The sequence below is a fragment of the Trachypithecus francoisi genome, unplaced genomic scaffold, assembly GCF_009764315.1.
Source record: "Trachypithecus francoisi isolate TF-2019V2 unplaced genomic scaffold, Tfra_2.0 Contig00395, whole genome shotgun sequence".
Lineage (NCBI taxonomy): Eukaryota > Metazoa > Chordata > Mammalia > Primates > Cercopithecidae > Trachypithecus > Trachypithecus francoisi.
The window spans coordinates 74,909-92,844 of record NW_022680616.1 but is presented as its reverse complement, the minus strand read 5'-3'; the positions used below and the strand labels follow the sequence as shown (position 1 = coordinate 92,844).

Here is a 17,936-nt window from a genome sequence, read left to right as displayed (position 1 = left end):
GGAGAGGCCAGGTGAGTGCAGAGGGTCTTGAACCAGGTGCACAAGCAAGTTGCAACAGATGAAGGAAACCAGACTAGTACTCAAGTGATACTTTGAGTTCCTTTTTTTTTTTTTTTTTATTTGAAACAGAGTGTCGCTCTATTGCCCAGGCTGGAGTGCAATGGTGCGATCTCAGCTCACTGCAACCTCAGCCTCCCAGGATCAAGAGATCAAGAGATTCTCCTGCCTCAGTCTACTGAGTAGCTGGGATTACAGGTGTACACCACCATGCCCAGATAATTTTTGTATTTTTAGTAGAAAAAGGGTTTCACCACGTTGGTCAGGCTGGTCTTGAACTCCTGACCTTGTGATCCACCCACCTTGGCCTCCCAAAGTGCTGGAACTGCAGGCGTGAGCCACCGTGCCCAGCCAAGTTCCTTTTTTTTGTTTGTTTTGTTTTGAGAGGGAGTTTCGCTCTTGTTGCCCAGGCTGGAGTGCAATGGCGTGATCTCTGCTCACTGCAACCTCTGCCTCCTGAGTTCAAGCAATTCTCGTCTCAGCCGCCCGAGTAGCTGAGATTACAGGTGCCTGGCACCACACCTGGGTAATTTTGCTATTTTAGTAGAGACGTGGTTTCACCATGTTGTTCAGGCTGGTCTCTTAACTCCTGACCTCAGGTGATCCACCCACCTCAACCTCCCAAAATGCTGGGATTACAGGTGTGAGCCACCGTGACTGGCCAATACTCTGAGTTCTTATTTGCAACTATCCCTGGGGGTTTTAGCTCACAGGATTTGAGCATTTCTGGGTTTGCGGTGATGATATTAACAAATATGCCAAAATATGTCAACAATTTTGTATGTTCTGGGCTTCAGGTGTGGGCCACTATTTTCTGCATGGCCCCTGGCAACTCCTGGAATCTCCAACCTGACCAGGAACATCAGGGTGCATTTGTGATTTTCACACTCATGTCTACGGCAAAAGTTGTGTAAAAATGAACATATAGCTGGGCACGATGGCTCATGCCTGTAATCCCAGCAGTTTGGGAGGCCGAGGCGGATGGATCATGAGATCAGGAGATAGAGACCATCCTGGCTAAACACAGTGAAACCCTGTCTCTACTAAAAAATACAAAAAATTAGCCAGGCGTGGTGGCGGGCGCCTGTAGTCCCAGCTACTGGGGAGCCTGAGGCAGGAGAATGGAGTGAACCTGGAAGGTGAAGCTTGCAGTGAGCCGAGATCATGCCCCTGCACTCCAGCCTGGGTGACAGGGCGAGACTCTGTCTCAAAAAAAAAGAAGAAAGCAAGCTCATTGTTTTCTGTGTTCTGTTATTTCATCAGGAGCAGCACATCCTCACTTGTCTCTTACAACTTTATTTCAAGGACGCCTCCTCTGATTAGTTCTCAAAATGTCTGAGTGTTGTCAGAGCCCTGCTTTTTTTTTTTTAATACATTTATTTGTTTGTTTTCAGATGGAGTTTTGCTCTCGTTGCCCAGGCTGGAGGGCAATGGCGCAGTCTCAGCTCACTGCAACCTCCAGCTCCTGGGTTCAGTCATTCTCCTGCCTCAGCCTCCCTAGTAGCTGGGATTATAGGCTTCCGCCACCATGCCCGGCTAATTTTTTTTTTTTTTTTTTTTGTATTTAATAGAGATGGTTTTCCCCATGTATGTCAGGGTGGTCTCGAACTCCTGACCTCAGGTGATCCACCCACCTTGGCCTCCCAAAGTGTTGGGAGCCACCGCACCAGGCCAGAGAGCCCCACTGTTTTGTGTTTTGTTGAGCCCCTAATATTCACAGGATTGTCTGTGGAGTGAGAAGTTCTCCCTCTGTGTTGCAAGCCTCTGAAATCACAGAGAGTGCATCCGTGTTTGTGAAGTGAAACCTGAGGATACTGCTCACACAGAGACCTGGGAGACTGTGTGTTGAATGATGGTGCCAAGTCCTGGGGCATTAAGTACCCAGACCCTGAGTACACTGAAGTTGGACCTGTGACCAGTAAGGAGTGCCGTGCCCGGTCCCAGGCCCTGTCTGGGGATTGCTCACAACTGGGTGAGCCCCACTGGCTTCCAACTGGCAGAGTCAGAGCCTTCCCCTGTGCTCAGAATGTGACCCAATGGCCTGGTGCTCTCAAGGCTTGGCAGGGTCCTGTGTGTGTTCCCAACAGCTGCTCCCTGCACAATGCTGCTGGGCCTGCACTCAGAGCAGCCCCTCCCTCAGCCTCCTCTGTCCTGAGGTCCCCTCTCAGACTCCTGAATCAGTGATCAGGCAGGGTCTGAGGGATCCAGGTGGGGGGAAGTGAATTTGCATGAACAGCCCCTTCTTTTCCCTGGGGGCAGGAGGGAAATTAGACAAGCCAGACAAGCCTGGGACAGCCCAGCCCCATTGTGAGCGTCAGGGGCTGTGTCCACCACGGCCTGGATTCCTCTCCTCCTCATGTCCCTCTCTCTCTGCACAGGTAGGGACAGGCCTCAGAGACCCAGGGCAGTCCCCAGTCTGTTTTCATCTCTTCTGGGTCTGGCCCTGAGAATCTTTACCCTGGTCCTTGACCCAGCCCAGTGACTGACTGTGTCTGCAGGTTCCCTCTCCAGCCTGTGCTGACTCAGCTGCCCTCCCTCTCTGCAACCCTGGGAGCAACTGCCAGACTCCCCTGCACCCTGAGCAGTGGCTTCAGTGTTGGCGACCGTGGGACACGCTGGAGATGGCAGAAGCCAGGGAGCCCTCCCCAGCATCTCCTGAGCTAGCACTCACATTCAAATAAGCACCAGGGCTCCAGCGTCCCCAGCTGCTTCTTTGGAACCAAAGATGCCCCTGAAAACGCAGGGATTCTTCACATCTCTGGGCCCCAGCTTGAGGACAAGGCTGTTACTGTATGCCTGGACCAGTGATGCTGCTCACAGTGACACAGGCAGGCAGGGAAGTGGGACAAAACCTGCTGGCCCCCCAGATGCTGGCCCCTCTCTTACTTTGTTGATGTTAGAATGTATGTACACCATTGATACCGCTTTACAAATTCAGAATTTCCAGTTTATTTTTGTTTGCTTACCAAGTATGAAGACTCAAATGACCAAAACACTTTTCAAACCAACATAACCATAGACTGACATAATCTTAGAGGAATGTCTGCTGTTAATTACCTGTGGATCTAGAATTCACATCCAGAGGGCAGCCTACAGTACAGAATTGTGTCCAGTCCACAAGTGAACAGATCGGTCATCCTCCCTTCAGGAGCCTCCCTCGTGCCCCAAAGACTCCACATCAGCCCCAAGGAGACACCCTGCTCTCCCTCCAGGAACTGCAGCAGGGACGGTACCAGGCCTTGTCCAGAACATTCTGGGAAGTGCAGCGCTCAAGATTAGAATTCAGTTGTGAGGAAACTGTCACTGGGGGGGTTAAAATGACAGTCTCTTATCATCTTCTGGTTCACATAGTCAAAAAGAGTCCAGGGGTTCAAGAAGGTCACTCCTCGGTTCTGACGCTTGCCCCAGTGGAGTTTTACGCAAGACAATAAGATTCTCACTCTTAGAAATCCTGAAGAACAGACTTCCATCTCTTTTCAAAGCAGGATGATGCTTTTTTTTTGAGGCGGAGTCTCTCACTGTCACCCAGGTTGGAGTGCAGTGGTGTAATCACTGGAACCTCTGCCTCCTGGGTTCAAGTGATTCTCCTGCCTCAGCCTCCCCGAGTAGCTGGGACCACAGGCGTGTGCCACCACATCTGGCTAATTTCTTTTGTATTTTTAGTAGAGACGAGGTTTCACCATGTTGGTTTAAGGTGGTTTCCTGAATGGCTGGCCCTCAGGATCCCTGACCCAGCTGCTCCTTGACCAGAGGGAAGGCTGGGCCCAGGGAGGAAAGGCACTTGCCCAGGATCACACAGTGTGTCAGCCACAGGTCTGGGCAAGAACCCAGGAGATAACAGCAATGGCTGGGGTTAGGTGAGGGTCCCCATGGGCCTGGTAGGCATTCTCATTTAATCCCCAAAACCACCTGTGGGGAGAGAATGTTATCACCCCCCCGTACAGATGAGGAAACTGAGGCCCATTGAAGGTAATCAAATTGCCCAAGGTCAAGGGCTGCTGAGGGCTGAGCTTGGGCAGGACACTTTCTGTCTGACCCTGGGGTTGGGGCTCCCACAGCAGAGGCTCCACTTGGAAGAACACGCTCTGGGCTCCTGCATGCCTTTGCCAGCTGCCCTTCGTCCTCCTAGCCATTCAGGGGAGGAGTGGCCATCAGGCTCCGTAGCCCTGACTCTGCCTGATTCTGCTCTGAGGCCTCTTTTCTGCATCCCTGAAATGGGGTCAGAGCTGGGGAATGGTAAAGGGAGGTCACCCCACCTGACCATATCTGGTGCCTGGCAGAGGGCAGTGCTCCATACAGGCGCCCTCCATACAAGTATGTTCCCTACAGGTGTGCTCCGATGTGAGCTTGGGCAGGCCCCTTCCTCTCCCGATCTCCCCATTTCTCAGATGGGAGGCCCTGGGCTGAAAGTCAGGGCACCCCTGAGCTGGCTCTGCTTGACTCATTGGGATTTAACTGCTCTGGGCCTCAGTTATCCTACCTGTGAAATGGGACCATGATCCTGGCCATGGTCCCCACAGAATCCCTGAGTGGCTCAGCTGGGTAACACGTCCCATGTTTTATAAATGTTCAGGGAAAATAAGGCCACTCAATAGCGTTTCAACACAGGACACAGCTGCCTTTAGGAGTTGCAGATCTGGCCAGATCTGAGGCGTTCAGGGCCTTCATTCTCAGCCTTGCTCCCTCTGGTCCCTGTTCCTGCCCCTCTACAGGGCTCTGGGGCTTAGGACACGTCAGCCTGCTGGCCCAGCCCAGCGTGCATTTTCACAGCCCTTGTCTACCATCCACCCCAGAAAACTGTGCACCATGCAGGGCCCTGCCCTGGACCTGCCTCCCCGCATCCTCTGCTCATTCAGTCTTCTCTACTAGGGGTCACTGCCTGTGTCCCATTCAGGGCCCAGACCCTCTCCCTCCCTTGTCCCCTATCCCATTGAAGACCTGGCCCAGTGCAGGGCCCAGTCATGTGGCAGAACAGAAGGAATTTCTGGGTGGTGACTAGAGTGGCAGGGCAGGTGGCATGGCAGACAGGTTTTAGGGTCTCTGAGATGATCCTTCAGGGTGCTTTTGTGGGGGGCCTGTGTGCACCTGCCATATCCCTGTTGAGAGAAGGAGCACTAAGGTCACTCCTGTGCCTTTGCTCACACCCATCTTCCAGCATGATTTCCTCCCTCTGCTCTCCAGCCCTGGTTCCAGCTCCCACGCCTGCTGGAGGTTGCCACTGCCACCAGGTCACCTTTGCCGATGTGGAATCCCCAGTATCCACTGCCCCTTGTCTTCTTCACAGAGGGTCTCACCTGCAGCCTGAGCTCTGGGCTGGGCAGGGACAAGTACTCCCAGGGGACCCCAGTGCCACAGCCCCCTTCTCCCACGGTGCATGAGCAGGCACACTTCAGGTCTCACCGTGGCTGGGCGAGGCCGAGCCTGCCTTGCCTGGGACATCAGGAGCTGAGGGTCTATATAGGTCGGGCCCCAGGAGACCTCAGGGGGCTTGTGGAAGGATGGGGGTGTGCATGGACAGATACATGGATGGACAGACTGATGGAAAAACGGATGAGTAACTGTCCAGTCTGAAGTCCTGTCCATGGAGGAGGGACCCAGGAAGGCCTCTTGGGGACAGCTGTGCTTCCAGGTTCCTAGTCACTACACAAGATCTTAGGGTCCCAGGGCAGCAATCAGAAGGGTCCCCATTTCCCTTTCACTCCCTGTAACTGACCCAGCCCCCCTGAAATGTCCAAGGTCTGGAGGCAGCAGGTGGGGTGTGTTCTGTAAGGACCCACTTCCAGCTTCTGCCAATCCTGCCCACCCCTGGGTCCCTCTGAGCTCCGAGTGTCTGGCGGTGCCCTACAGTTGGCCATAGCTCTGCACCCAGCATTTTGAAAAGTTCCTGGTGATCCCTGAGGAGGAGGCAGGGGCTGCATGAACAGAAGGTTCTGGAGCAGCAGATGTCACTTCTGATCCTTGACTGTGATCTTGAGACCCTGTCTAGCTTAGGTCTGGGCATGGGGCTTGGGCACCTCTGTGCTGGGATACAGGCCCATTTTCCAGCTGTGCTAGGGTAGGCTTCATTAACCGAACCCTCCCCTACTCCTATGTCCCCACCGCAACCAACTTCCCCTCTAAAAACCATTTGTCAATTTTGTTTTTGTTTTTTGTTTTTTTTTGAGACGGAGTCTCACTCTGTGGCCCAGGCTGGAGTGCAGTGGCATGATCTCAGCTCACTGCAAGCTCTGCCTCCTGGGTTCATGCCATTCTGCTGTTTCAACCTCCCAAGTAGCTGGGACTACAAGTGCCCACCACCACTACTGGGTAATTTTTTGTATTTTTAGTAGAGATGGGATTTCATCGTTAGCCAGGATGGTCTCGATCTCCTGACCTTGTGATTCACCCGCCTTGGCCTCCCAATGTGCTGGGATTACAGGCATGAACCACTGCACCCGGCCAGCAATTTCTAATAAACATATGCTTATGCATATCAAGCAAACCCTAGTCCTAGGTTTTTATCCAAGTGGAATGAAAACTTACGTGTAAACAAAAATTTGTTTGAAAATATTTATACTGGTTTTATTCACCATTAGCAAGAAGCAGAAACATTTGGTTTGACCCACGACACACATACACGCACATCACACACACCACACACACACCCACACCACACACACACCACATCACCCACCCACACCACACACACCCACACACATGCCCCTACCACCCACACACCACACACACCCCACATACACACCACACACACGCCACACACCACACACACCACACAACCACGCACTCACACACCCACAAACTACACACACCACACGCACCGCACACAGCACACACACCCACACACCGCACACACCCACACCACACCACACACACCCCACACACAACCCCACATACACACCACACACGCCACACACCACACACACACACACACCACAGACACAAGTGGAAACAACCCAATTGTCATTCAGCTGGTGAATGCATTGTGACACCTTCATAAATAGAATCAGACTCAGCAATAATAGGGAACAAACTATTGATCCATAAGGGAACTGGGATGAATTGCAACATTGTTACACTGACCTCAGGAAGCCAGACTCAGAAGGTTACATACTTAGACTTCTACTCAGCATTAAAAAGGAACAAACTATGTTGCAACCGAGCCACCTGGAGGAACACCTAGAAAACTCTGCTGAGTGGGAGAAAGCCAGTCCCTAGAAGTCACATACTGTATGATTCCATGTGCAGAACATTCTTGAAATAACACCATTATACAAGGGGAGACCAAATTAGTGGTTGCCAGGGGCTAAGGAGGGGTTTGGGACAGTGGGAAGTGGGTTTCTGTGAAAGGGCAGCATGAGGGATGTTTGGGAGGGAAACTTCGGTTCTCACTGTATCAGTGTCAATATCCTGGCTGTGATCCGTTAGTGTAGCTGCAAGGTGCTACCTTTGAGGGAACTGGCCGGAGTACCGAGGATCCCTCTGTATTATTCCTCACAACTACATGAGAAGCTACAGTTATCTCAAAATAAAAAGTTTAATTTAAAAAACAGTCACATCCTTTACATTTGCACTTCTATGATATTCTGTAAAAAGCAAAAGTACAGGGTCAGAAAGAGATCAGTGGTTGCCGTGGTTGGGGTACAGAAAGGGTTTGACTACAAGAGGCACAAAAGGGCTGAGAGCAGCGGCTCACCCCTGTGTCTCTAAAGAAGGGGTGCTTAGAGAAATTTGGGGGTGGTGGTGGAAATACTCTGTATTTCAATCGTGATAGTTACCTGAGTCAATGATATTTAAAAAATTATACTAGGTTTTATTAGCTACACCAAAAAGAGTAAAGTTTACTGTAAATTAAAATAGAAATGTTTCAAATATTTAAATGTTTTAAAATGTTTATGTCATTACAGTTGTCAAAAACATACTTATCTTCAATTCTTCAATGTTTAATGTCCCTCCTATGGATGTAACAGAGTTTATTTTACCTCCCCCTAATGTTCGACATTTAGGCTGTTTCCACTTTACCCTCCATGAAATTTATTTATTTATTTATTTATTTTGAGATAGTCTCGCTCTGTTACCCAGGCTGGAGTGCAGTGGCACAATCTTGGCTCACTGCAACCTCTGCCTCCCAGGTTCAAGCGATTCTCCTACCTCAGCCTCCCCCACACATTAAGAATTTTTAGCTGAAATTTTGTCTCTCCAAGACAGATTTCTAGAAGTGGAATGACTTGATTAAAAGGAATGTACTTTTTTTTTTTTTTTTGAGACGGAGTCTTGCTCTGTGCCCCAGGCTGGAGTGCAGTGGTGCGATCTCGGCTCACTGCAAGCTCCATCCCCCAGGTTCACACCATTCTCCTGCCTCAGCCTCCTGAGTAGCTGGGACTACAGGCGCCCGCCACCACGCCCGGCTAATATCCTTGTATTTTTAGTAGAAACGGGGTTTCACCGTATTAGCCAGGATGGTCTCGATCTCCTGACCTCGTGATCTGCCCGCCTCGGCCTCCCAAAGTGCTGGGATTACAGGCTTGAGCCACCGCGCCCGGCCCAGGAATGTACATTTTTATGATTTATCATTCATGTTTCTGAAATCCAGTATCCCTCGGCAGGCCCGAGAATGCCTGCTACTCCCCATCAGCCTCTGGTGCCCCCAATTCAGCTTCACCCACCCATTTCACAGCAATCTGGGCCCCTGGGTGGCTTAAACTTGTGCCTCCTCCAGGCTGCTCACCTCCCCCAGACCTGGCTACCCCCACTCTCTGCCCTGGGCCTCCCTCCTCTAATCTGGTCTACACCAGCCTCTCACCAGAACCACACAAATCTGATGATCAGTCTCCTACCCAACTCTCTCCAAAGACTCCTCCTGGATCTGAGGATAAAGGCGAGCCACAAGGACCGTGTGGTCTGTCAGCCTCTCCCTTCGCGTCCCCCAGGAGCTCCCCTCCACAGCCCTTGGTCTCCTCTCCACTAGCACTGCTGACTTTGAGGGGCACCCATCACCAGCCACTGCTGCTCGATCTGTGAGACCAGTATTGGCATCCCTCCACTGCAGAGGGGGGACCCCCTCCCCTTTTATTGCTCCATAAATGGGCCATGATCTGTCCTCCTGACTGGACAGTCCCCCTCCGTTTGGTCTACCCTCCCTGTGTCCCCCAACCTGGCCCCCAGTAAGCCTTTATGAGCAAGTCAGTGAGTGGATGGCCTTGGGGGAGACCAAGCCAAGCCCTTGCTGCCTTCTTGGGATGCTTTGCAGACCACCACTTCCCTTGGGCATTTTGTTTAAAACACAGGATGTGCTGACATACAGTGTTCTCTTCACTGTTTATCAAAAAACCCAGGGTTGTCCTTGCACTTCCCTCTGCTGTTCCCCCTTCTCCTGAGTCTGTCCTCATATCAGTCAAACTGCCTGGGTCACCACCACCCTCCCTGGGGTGTCCCTAGTTCTGGATTCACACCCCTGCCCACCCATCCAAGACTGGTCTCATCGATCCCTGCAAAACACCTCCAGGACTCCCCAGATGAGTCTGTCCCCCAGGGATGAGTTCTCTGGGTCTGGGCCTGGTACCTGTCTAGCCTGCTCTCAGACCACCTTGGCCCCAGGACTCATTTGCTCCAGCCCTGTGGGCCACCTGGAGCTTCTTGAGACTCTATGCCTGGGAGTCCCCTTCCAGGTGTCCCCTACACCTGTCACTCATCCTCTGTGTAGACCCTTTGGGCTTTCCCTGTCCCAGTCTCTCTCCTGCAGGCATCACACTGCACGTGGCTGTCAGTTCACATGACACCCTCCCTTTGTGGACTTGAGTTGGGGTAAGTCTGGTTCCTCCAGGATCTCAGCCCTGGCACAAAGCCTGACCCCAATGGGGACTCCTTGCCTGGAAGTACCTGCAGGACTCTCAGACCCGGGTCCCAGCCTGGCACCCACTAGTCTTAACCCTCCCCCGATGGGGGCACCGCTGGAGTTGCACAGGGTCAGCTTTCCTCGTGGAAGCCCTCACCACGGCCACTGCAGGGGTGGGCATCAGGATGCAAGGCCCTCACCAATCAGGAACCCTCACTTTGCAGAAGGGGAAACTGAGGCCGCAGAAGTGCACGTCAGCTCCATCAGCTCAGGGGACAGGGACAGGGAAGAGCTGCGGTTGGCCTAACTAAAGCCCTGTGACTTTCTCAATCACTAGTGCTGCTGAGCTGGCACTATCTTTATTGTCCGGTTCCTTTCAGAGTTGATATTTGGAATAAAGTACAAGGCCTTCCCTTTATTTCTGTGAAATTACATCTTGATCTAGTTATCCCAATCCATCGCATTTGGTGCAGTTGTCCAAAGTACTCATGAACTCTGCCAGCTCTGTGATATGAGCTGAGTGACTTGGGCGGGGCCTCACCTCTCTGGCCTCTATCCCCATTTGTACAATGGGGACCACAGCAGGACCTGCCTATGAGACCACTGAGATGGAGGTGCTGTCCCTGAAATGATTATTATGTGGGGTATAAAGTTCACCAGTGATGAACAGGCCATTGTGACCCAGAAGGTTGTAAATGAACCCAGATGCTCAGTGCCTTATCTGGGGACTTCCCCCCCACACAGAGAGAGAAAGAACTGGGGTCACACAGGGAGAGGGGCTGCACTGTGTCCCCCCACAAGCCTCCCCAGGGCCTTTCCCTCAGAGGCACCTGCACCCTGTGTGGGCTTGGGTTTCCTAGGGATCAGTCCTAGGAGGTGACCCTGGCTGAGGCCCAGTGACCCAGGGACCCCAGGGAAGGCCCCCGCAACATCAGCTGGAGCCCACCACCTGGAGCTCGGGGAGGTGGCCCCCGCCCAGTGGGGGAAAGGGCGTGGAGGCGGCACATAGGCAGTGGGAGGGGGAGGGGGACAGGGAGAAAGGAGCAGCCTGGGTGCCCTGTGGAGACAGCAGCCGCCATCCTCTGTGGCCCCTGACTCCATTCCTGCCATACCCAGAGGATTGGGGAGAGGTCAGTGAGATGCTGGCCTTGGTGCCAAATTTAAGAGGGACCAGAAATCCCAAGAATCAAGATAAATATTTGAGAGCAAGCCCCAGGTCCTTCAAGACCCTTGGCCAGAGCCTATGGCTTCCCGTCGCCTTTAGTTGGGCACAGCTCTTTTTGGTGTGTGAGACAGCAGCCTACCTCTAGTCTTCCATCTCAGAGTCGAACCAAGCTCTTCTTGCAGGTGCCTCTGAGGGAAAGCCCTGGGAGCTTGTGGGGGACACAGGAAGCCCCTCTCCCTGTTGTTACCCCAGTTCTTTCTCTCTCTCCAGTGTGGGGGGAACCCCCAAAGGCACTGAGCATCTGGTTCATTTAAACCTTCTGGTCACAATGGCCTGTTCATCACTGGTGAACTTTATCCCCACATAATCATCCCTTTCGGGACAGCACCTCCTCTCAGTGGTCTCATAGGCAGTCCTGCTGTGTTCCCCATTGACAAATGGGGATAGAGGCCAGAGAGGTGAGGCCACCCCGCCCAAGTCCTCAGCTCTATCACAGAGCTGGCAGAGTTCATGAGTACTTGGACAACTGCACCAATGCATGGATTGGATAACTAGATAAGATGTAATTTCACAGAAATAAAGGGAAGGCCTTGTACTTTATTCCAAATATTGGCCGGGCGCGGTGGCTCAGCCTTTATCCCAGCACTTGGGAGGCCGATACGGGCGGATCACGAGGTCAGAGGTCGAGACCATCCTGGCGAACACTGTGAAACCCCGTCTCTACTAAAAAATTTGAAAAAATTAGCCGGGCGAGTGGCGGGGCGCCTGTATCCCGCTGCTCGGGAGGCTAGACAGGAGAATGGCGTAAACCCGGGAGACGGAGCTGCAGTGAGCTGAGATCCGGCCACAGCACTCCAGCCTGGCGGCAGAGCGAGACTCCGTCTCAAAAAAAAAAAAAAAAAAAAAAAAAAAAATATTTGAATATGACATTTAAAAACAAAAATTAGGCCAGGCACAGGCTAATATGCACTCATGCCTGTAATCCCAGCACTGGAGGCCGAGGCAGGTGTCACTTGAGGTCAGAGTTCGAGATCAACCTGCCCAACATGACAAATCCCTCTCTACAAATAGAAAATTAGCCGGGCTTGTGGTGTGCACCTGTAATCCCAGCTACTTGGGAGGCTGAGGAGGAGAATCACTTGAACTTGGGAGGTGGAGGTTGCTTAGCTGAGTTCTCACTACACTCGCCTGGGTGACAAGAGACCCCACCAAAAAAAAAAAAAATCATGATGAAAAAAAGTACTTAGTGAAGCTAGTGTCTGCCCAGGCCCCTCTAGGGACTGATGCTCCTCCTCACCCTTGGCTTGTCTCCTCCACAGGCCTCCACTCCCTTAAAATCTCCCGCCACTTACCTCCCCACAGGCCTCGAGGGAGAGACCACTTCCCTCCCAGGCTTCCAGCTCCAGCTGGGAGGAGCCAAGTGGGGCCTGTTTATGGGGGAGCCTTGCCTCATTGTACATCTCCCAGTACCTGTACCCCAGCTGTGCCATGTGGAGCCCCCCCTTCCCACAGAGCCCCAGGTCCCTTCAAGACCCCTTGGCCAGAGCCTATGGCTTCCCGTCGCCTTTAGTTGGGGCACAGCTCTTTTTGGTGTGTGAGACAGCAGCCTACACTCTAGGTCTTCCATCTCAGAGTCGAACCCAAGCTCTTCTCAAGGGCTGGTCTGACCAGGCGTGAGTCTACAACTCCTTTGAAATATTTTGTGTGGGAACGGAGGGCTTTATTGGCTCCCCTACTCTGGGGCGGTGGTAGGGAAGAGTGGAGGGTCCCCTCATGTGCCTGGGCCCCGCAGCAGTGAACTGCCGGACCTCCCAGGGGTGGCTGCTGCCTCTCAGGCCACTGTGCCCTGCTATGGCAGATGTCCCGAGATGCCAGCAACCAAAGGCTGGCCCTTCCTGGGTCCTCTGCATCTGCCCTCTCAGCCCCTGACATGGCTTCACCCACAGCCTCCTGCTCGCTTCTCAGACCCCTGGCCAGGCAGCTTTGGGGGGTGACGGGGAACTTGCAAGTTCTCTTTTTCAAACCCACCCAGTTGCTCTGCAAAATCCTCCTGAGCTCTGAGGCCAACCAGCATGGGAGGCGGTGGGCCGGTCCCCCCTCAGTGCCCTTTCCTGTCGTGCAGCGCCTCGGTGTCATCAGCAGGGTCTCATCGCTCACTGGTAGAAGCTGCAGAGCAGCAGCTCCAGGAGCTCATCCTGGCCTCTGCCTGCAGGAGCTGCAGGAGAGGGTCTGGCACCTCCTCCCCATGAGGAAGGCGAAAAGAAGCACTGATGACGATCCTGACACCCAGCAGTCACTGAGAGCCTCCTGTGTGCCAGGCATTGTCTCCAAACCTCACATTTAGACAATCCTCCAGGAGGCGATGTCTGCCTTCACAGTGAGGAAACGGAGGCGCAGTGTCTTGTCTCTCACCCCAGGTCACACGGGATCATAGTCTACATCCTGGCCTCAAAACTGGGGGAGCACAAAGACTCAGAGCTTGTAGTGGTTGGGGGGTGTTCCCACACTGGGCCCCTCATTGTGAGGATGGGCCGGTCACCGACCCCCAGAGTCCCTGCCGTGGCTGTGATCATGTCCCCTTGCTGGGGGGCCCCTCTTGCCTTCCCTAGGTCCTGGCTTCTCTTTCTTCTGAGAGTCTCATTAGAGACCCGGGTGAGTATTTCTCCAAGTGTGGCCCCTGAACCAGACCCCGGGTGGTCTGTGGAAATGCATGTTCCCAGGCCCCGTCCCAGCCCCATCATTTTTAGGTTTGCACACAGGTCCCTTTCTGTGCGATCAGGAGGTGGCTTCCAGAAGAGAGCTTGCTCGCTCAAACTGCGGCCTCCCCACCTCCCCCAATCCTCCTGTGTCTACTGTGACCACCATCCTTGCCGTCATTTCCTGTGTCATCCCAAAGGTCACAGCAGGGGACTTTGGCCCAAGTTGAGATTACTTGGCTCAAAAAGTGCTGAGGTGGGAAACCCAGCTCTTGCCTCAGCGTCTTGCTGCGTGAATGCATCAGGAATCCCTGCAGCAGGGGGACGGGGTGGCAACTCCCCTGAGACTGCAGGCACAAGGTCAAAGAGGGCTAGGGTGCGAGGGGGTGAGAAGACCCCTTCAGCCTGTTAGGAATGCCCTGTGTTGGTGGCCTGCCGAGAGTATGTTTCCCTGGACACACAAGCCATCAGCCTGCTCCTGAGGCGCTACACTCACCCATGGCAGGGTGTGCCTGAGGCCACCAAGGCCTTCACCACGCTGCCAGAGGCCCCTGAGGCTGGAAGTTCCTGCAGGCCCACATGCACACCTTCTGTTCCTGGAGAAGGACTCTGACAGCAAGGCTTACGAGGGTGAGGCCTTATGGCAGGCGACCCAGATCACCATCGATGTCAGGAGTGGAAACCCACACTGCCACGTGCAGTGTGATGCCTGCAGGAAGAGACTGGGACAGGGAAAGCCCAAAGGGTCTACACAGAGGATGAGTGACAGGTGTAGGGACACCTGGAAGGGACCCAGGCATGAGTCTCAAGAAGCTCCAGGTGGCCCACAGGGCTGGAGCAATTGAGTCCTGGGGCCAAGGTGGTCTGAGAGCAGGCTAGACAGGTGTCATTCAAACAGGCCAAGCTCATACAGCCTGCTCTACCTACACCAATGAAGCTGAAAGACATGACTCTGAACACTTTCTGCCATGAGGATAAGTGTCCAGGTGCAAATATACACTGTTTACTGAAATGGGGAAATGTATACCAATAGAAACGGACAAATTCAGGAAAAAATGTCCATGCGTACAGGGGTGATTTTTTTGGTTAACTAGCTTACAAAAAAATTTTTTTATTTGATGCCACTTGATTGAGATATACAAAATAGTGGTATAAAAAAATCACAAATTTGTCCGGGTGCGGTGGCTCATGCCTGTTATTCCAGCACTTTGGGAGGCCGAGGTAGGCAGATCACGGGGTCAAGAGATTGAGATCATTCCAGCCAACATGGTAAATCCATGTCTCTACTAAAAATAAAAAAACTAGCTGGGGGTGATGGCACACGCCTGTAGTCCCAGCTACCAGGGAGGCTAAGGCAGGAGAATCAGTTGAACCTACAAGGCAGAGGTTGCAGTGAGTGGAGATCATGTTACTGCATCCTGTCTAATGACAGAGCAAGACTCCGCCCAAAAAATATTTTTAGTCATGTTAAATCTACCTTACGAGCTGTCAACATAAGATTCTAGAAAGTAAAGAAGCTACAAAGCAGTTGAGAGGAATCCTGTATTCATGGATAGGAAGACTAAACCTGACACAATACTACACACATGATCTACGGACTCACAACAACTGCTATGAAACTGGTAACAGCCATCTGTGCAGAAATGCAAAAGATAATCCTAAGACTTTAAATAATTTATATATGCCTCAAATAACCACGGTAACTTTGAAAAGGAATAGTGTTAGAGGATGGACATTCAGGAGATTGAAATCTACAAAAAAAAAAAAAAAAAAAAGAGAAAAATTCAGATAGCACGCTCCTAGCTTGGGGGCACCCATAAGTATCACAGATACAGAGAGCTCCGGCTCAAAAGAAAAAGGTCTAGAACTTTAGTGATGAATATCATCTCAAAAGCCAAAACCAAAGCCAAATTTTTAAAGACAGGAAATAGTGTGATACTATTTTTTCTGGGAAGGAACTCTTGACTTCTCCAAAAATTAGAGAACTGGGGAGAAAGAAACCTCATCTCAGAATGTGTGATTGGGTTGGGAAATGGAGGCTAGAAATGTCCTCAAGGTCAAACATTCCTCCTCCCTTCAAAGGAGACTGGAGTTTTACCAGTGAGCCCAGCGTGAATATTCACTCCGCCATCCACCCCAGGAGATCCCTTTAAACCAGGAGCGCACAGTGAGGACAGAAACATGAACGTGCACTAACAAGTCCTGAAAGTTCAGAGGGTGATTCTCGATTTCCCCTTGGCACACAGCAGAAGAACTGTTTCTCTAGGTTCCAGGAAATGCCTGTGAGAGAGCTGTGTCCCCCAGATTCCCTTCATCACAGATGACACCCAGTGCTTAAGCCTACACCCCTTGTGCACAATCCCAAGGAGTGCTGACTAATCCAAACCAAAGGTTCTGATGTTCCACAGGCAGAAAAGAGCAGGTGGACTGCAAAGAGAATCTCTCATGAACGCGGCACCCCCATAGCCCATAGCGACAGTTCTTACCATGATGCCAAGAAACTCTGAAAACAACAAGCCAGACCTCACACGTATTTCCATTTTCTTTCTGATTTCATACCCCCTCCTTCAGCCCCTCCTCCCAATCAGCAGGATAACCTGGAGGCTCCTGGGAACCTTTTCCCATTAGGTTTTTCCTGGCACGTAGCTCCCTAACTGGATCAGTCTCCTCGTCACTTATACTCTCCAGCGTCAAGTCTTTAGAAAGAAAGCCACCAGGATAAGTCATTAGACAGAGTGACTCGCGCACTCCTCCTACTTTAGCTGAAGCTGAAGGATGGGCTATTCTCCCACCCCACGCTGCTTCAGACATGATCCCCTAATCTTTCTTCTGGGTTGGCAAACCTCCCTACAGCTTCTTGGGCCAGAGTTCTATACCGGCACAATCACTTTCATGAGAACCCCAAGCCTCTTTCCCAGCAGGAACCCAGAATCAGGTTTCTATACACTGATGGTAGCAAGTTTTTCCCTCAGGAAGTGAGTTATTTCATGGTACATACCGTTGTCGCTGCAAGCTCTTCTCTGCAACTATATAAAAGAAAACAATATGAGAATCAGATTGTGCTGTGCGCTTCACACAGATCTGTTATTCTCTGGACAACGATAAAACACCAGAAGGTGGTACAGCGATTGAGCCATAGACCAAAGTCCCAAAGACTAGCACAGAGGATAGCTATAGAAAATAATACCTTAATTCACAGAATTTACCTTTAATTTCATATGCAAATGCACAATGCTTAATCCAAGGAGGAACTGGTGCTGTGGAAAATGCCTCAGCATTCCAGTTGATAATGGATGCTGTCATTGAAAAGCACTCTAGTGTACCACATATAAGGTGGGAAGACACTCCTACTGAATTCCAGCTCCACAAAGAGAATAGGTTACAGTGTACATAATGCACATTGCCAGATTTTCATATCAAAATTAATTGAGAAGTAAAGCAATCGGGAAAACAACACTGCCGTAAAAGACAAAAAAGGGGAATCTTACGTGGGCATCGTTGTCATCATCATCATCTTCTTTTTCTTCTGCTTCACCTCTGCATTGTGGTGAGCCTCTTAAAACCAGGCCATCCTCAGAACAAACTGGGAGGACACAGAGGAAAGATCAGTGCACTGGTGGTTGGTGACTGTGAGTCACTCAGGGAACTTTGCTGGATGTGGTGTATGGAGGTGGTTGACAAGCATGAACTGAGTTGATGCTGGGCTATTCCCCTGAGTGGGAGAGGGATGGCAGAGAAGGGGAGCAGGAAAGACACGAGACACGAAGGCGTCGGCCTCGTACTAGAGGCATCAGGCAGCAACACAAAAGAGACAACCCCAAATGCATCTAAAATGCATACTGAGGGTCAGTGGAAGAGTGCTTTTCTGTCTCTCAAATGTTTTGAAACTCTTCAAAGCAAACAGCATTTTCTTAACTTATCCAAGACCTCTTCAGTACACTGGGATCTAATTATACTGGTACTGCATTTAGCATCTGTTTTAAAGGATTTATTACTTGATTAAAAGCCAATTTTATGGTGAAATGGACTCAATTTTACCCAAATTACTCTATTCTATTAATCACACATTCTTTTTCATAGAGATCATTTAAAAATTCAATGTTAAAATGCCGCAATTAAAAAGAGTCATGATTTCCTCTTTGTAAGTCTTCTTCTGGAACCACTTCTACACACCCTTTTGGACCCCTGT

General features: G+C 51.4%; 1 protein-coding gene across 1 annotated transcript in view; it reads right to left on the bottom strand.

Annotated features, from left to right (window-relative positions):
- Positions 1-11,357: 11,357 nt before the first annotated feature.
- Positions 11,358-17,936, bottom strand: part of LOC117083824 — a 48,844-nt gene continuing 42,265 nt past the window's right edge. Inside the window, exons 14-19 of the mRNA XM_033211913.1 lie at positions 17,236-17,330; positions 16,746-16,773; positions 16,307-16,443; positions 15,230-15,248; positions 14,244-14,343; positions 11,358-11,469 (exon numbers count right to left, since the gene is read on the bottom strand). Coding sequence (XP_033067804.1) covers positions 11,358-11,469; positions 14,244-14,343; positions 15,230-15,248; positions 16,307-16,443; positions 16,746-16,773; positions 17,236-17,330 — 491 coding nt within the window. The remainder of the gene's footprint in view (positions 11,470-14,243; positions 14,344-15,229; positions 15,249-16,306; positions 16,444-16,745; positions 16,774-17,235; positions 17,331-17,936) is intronic.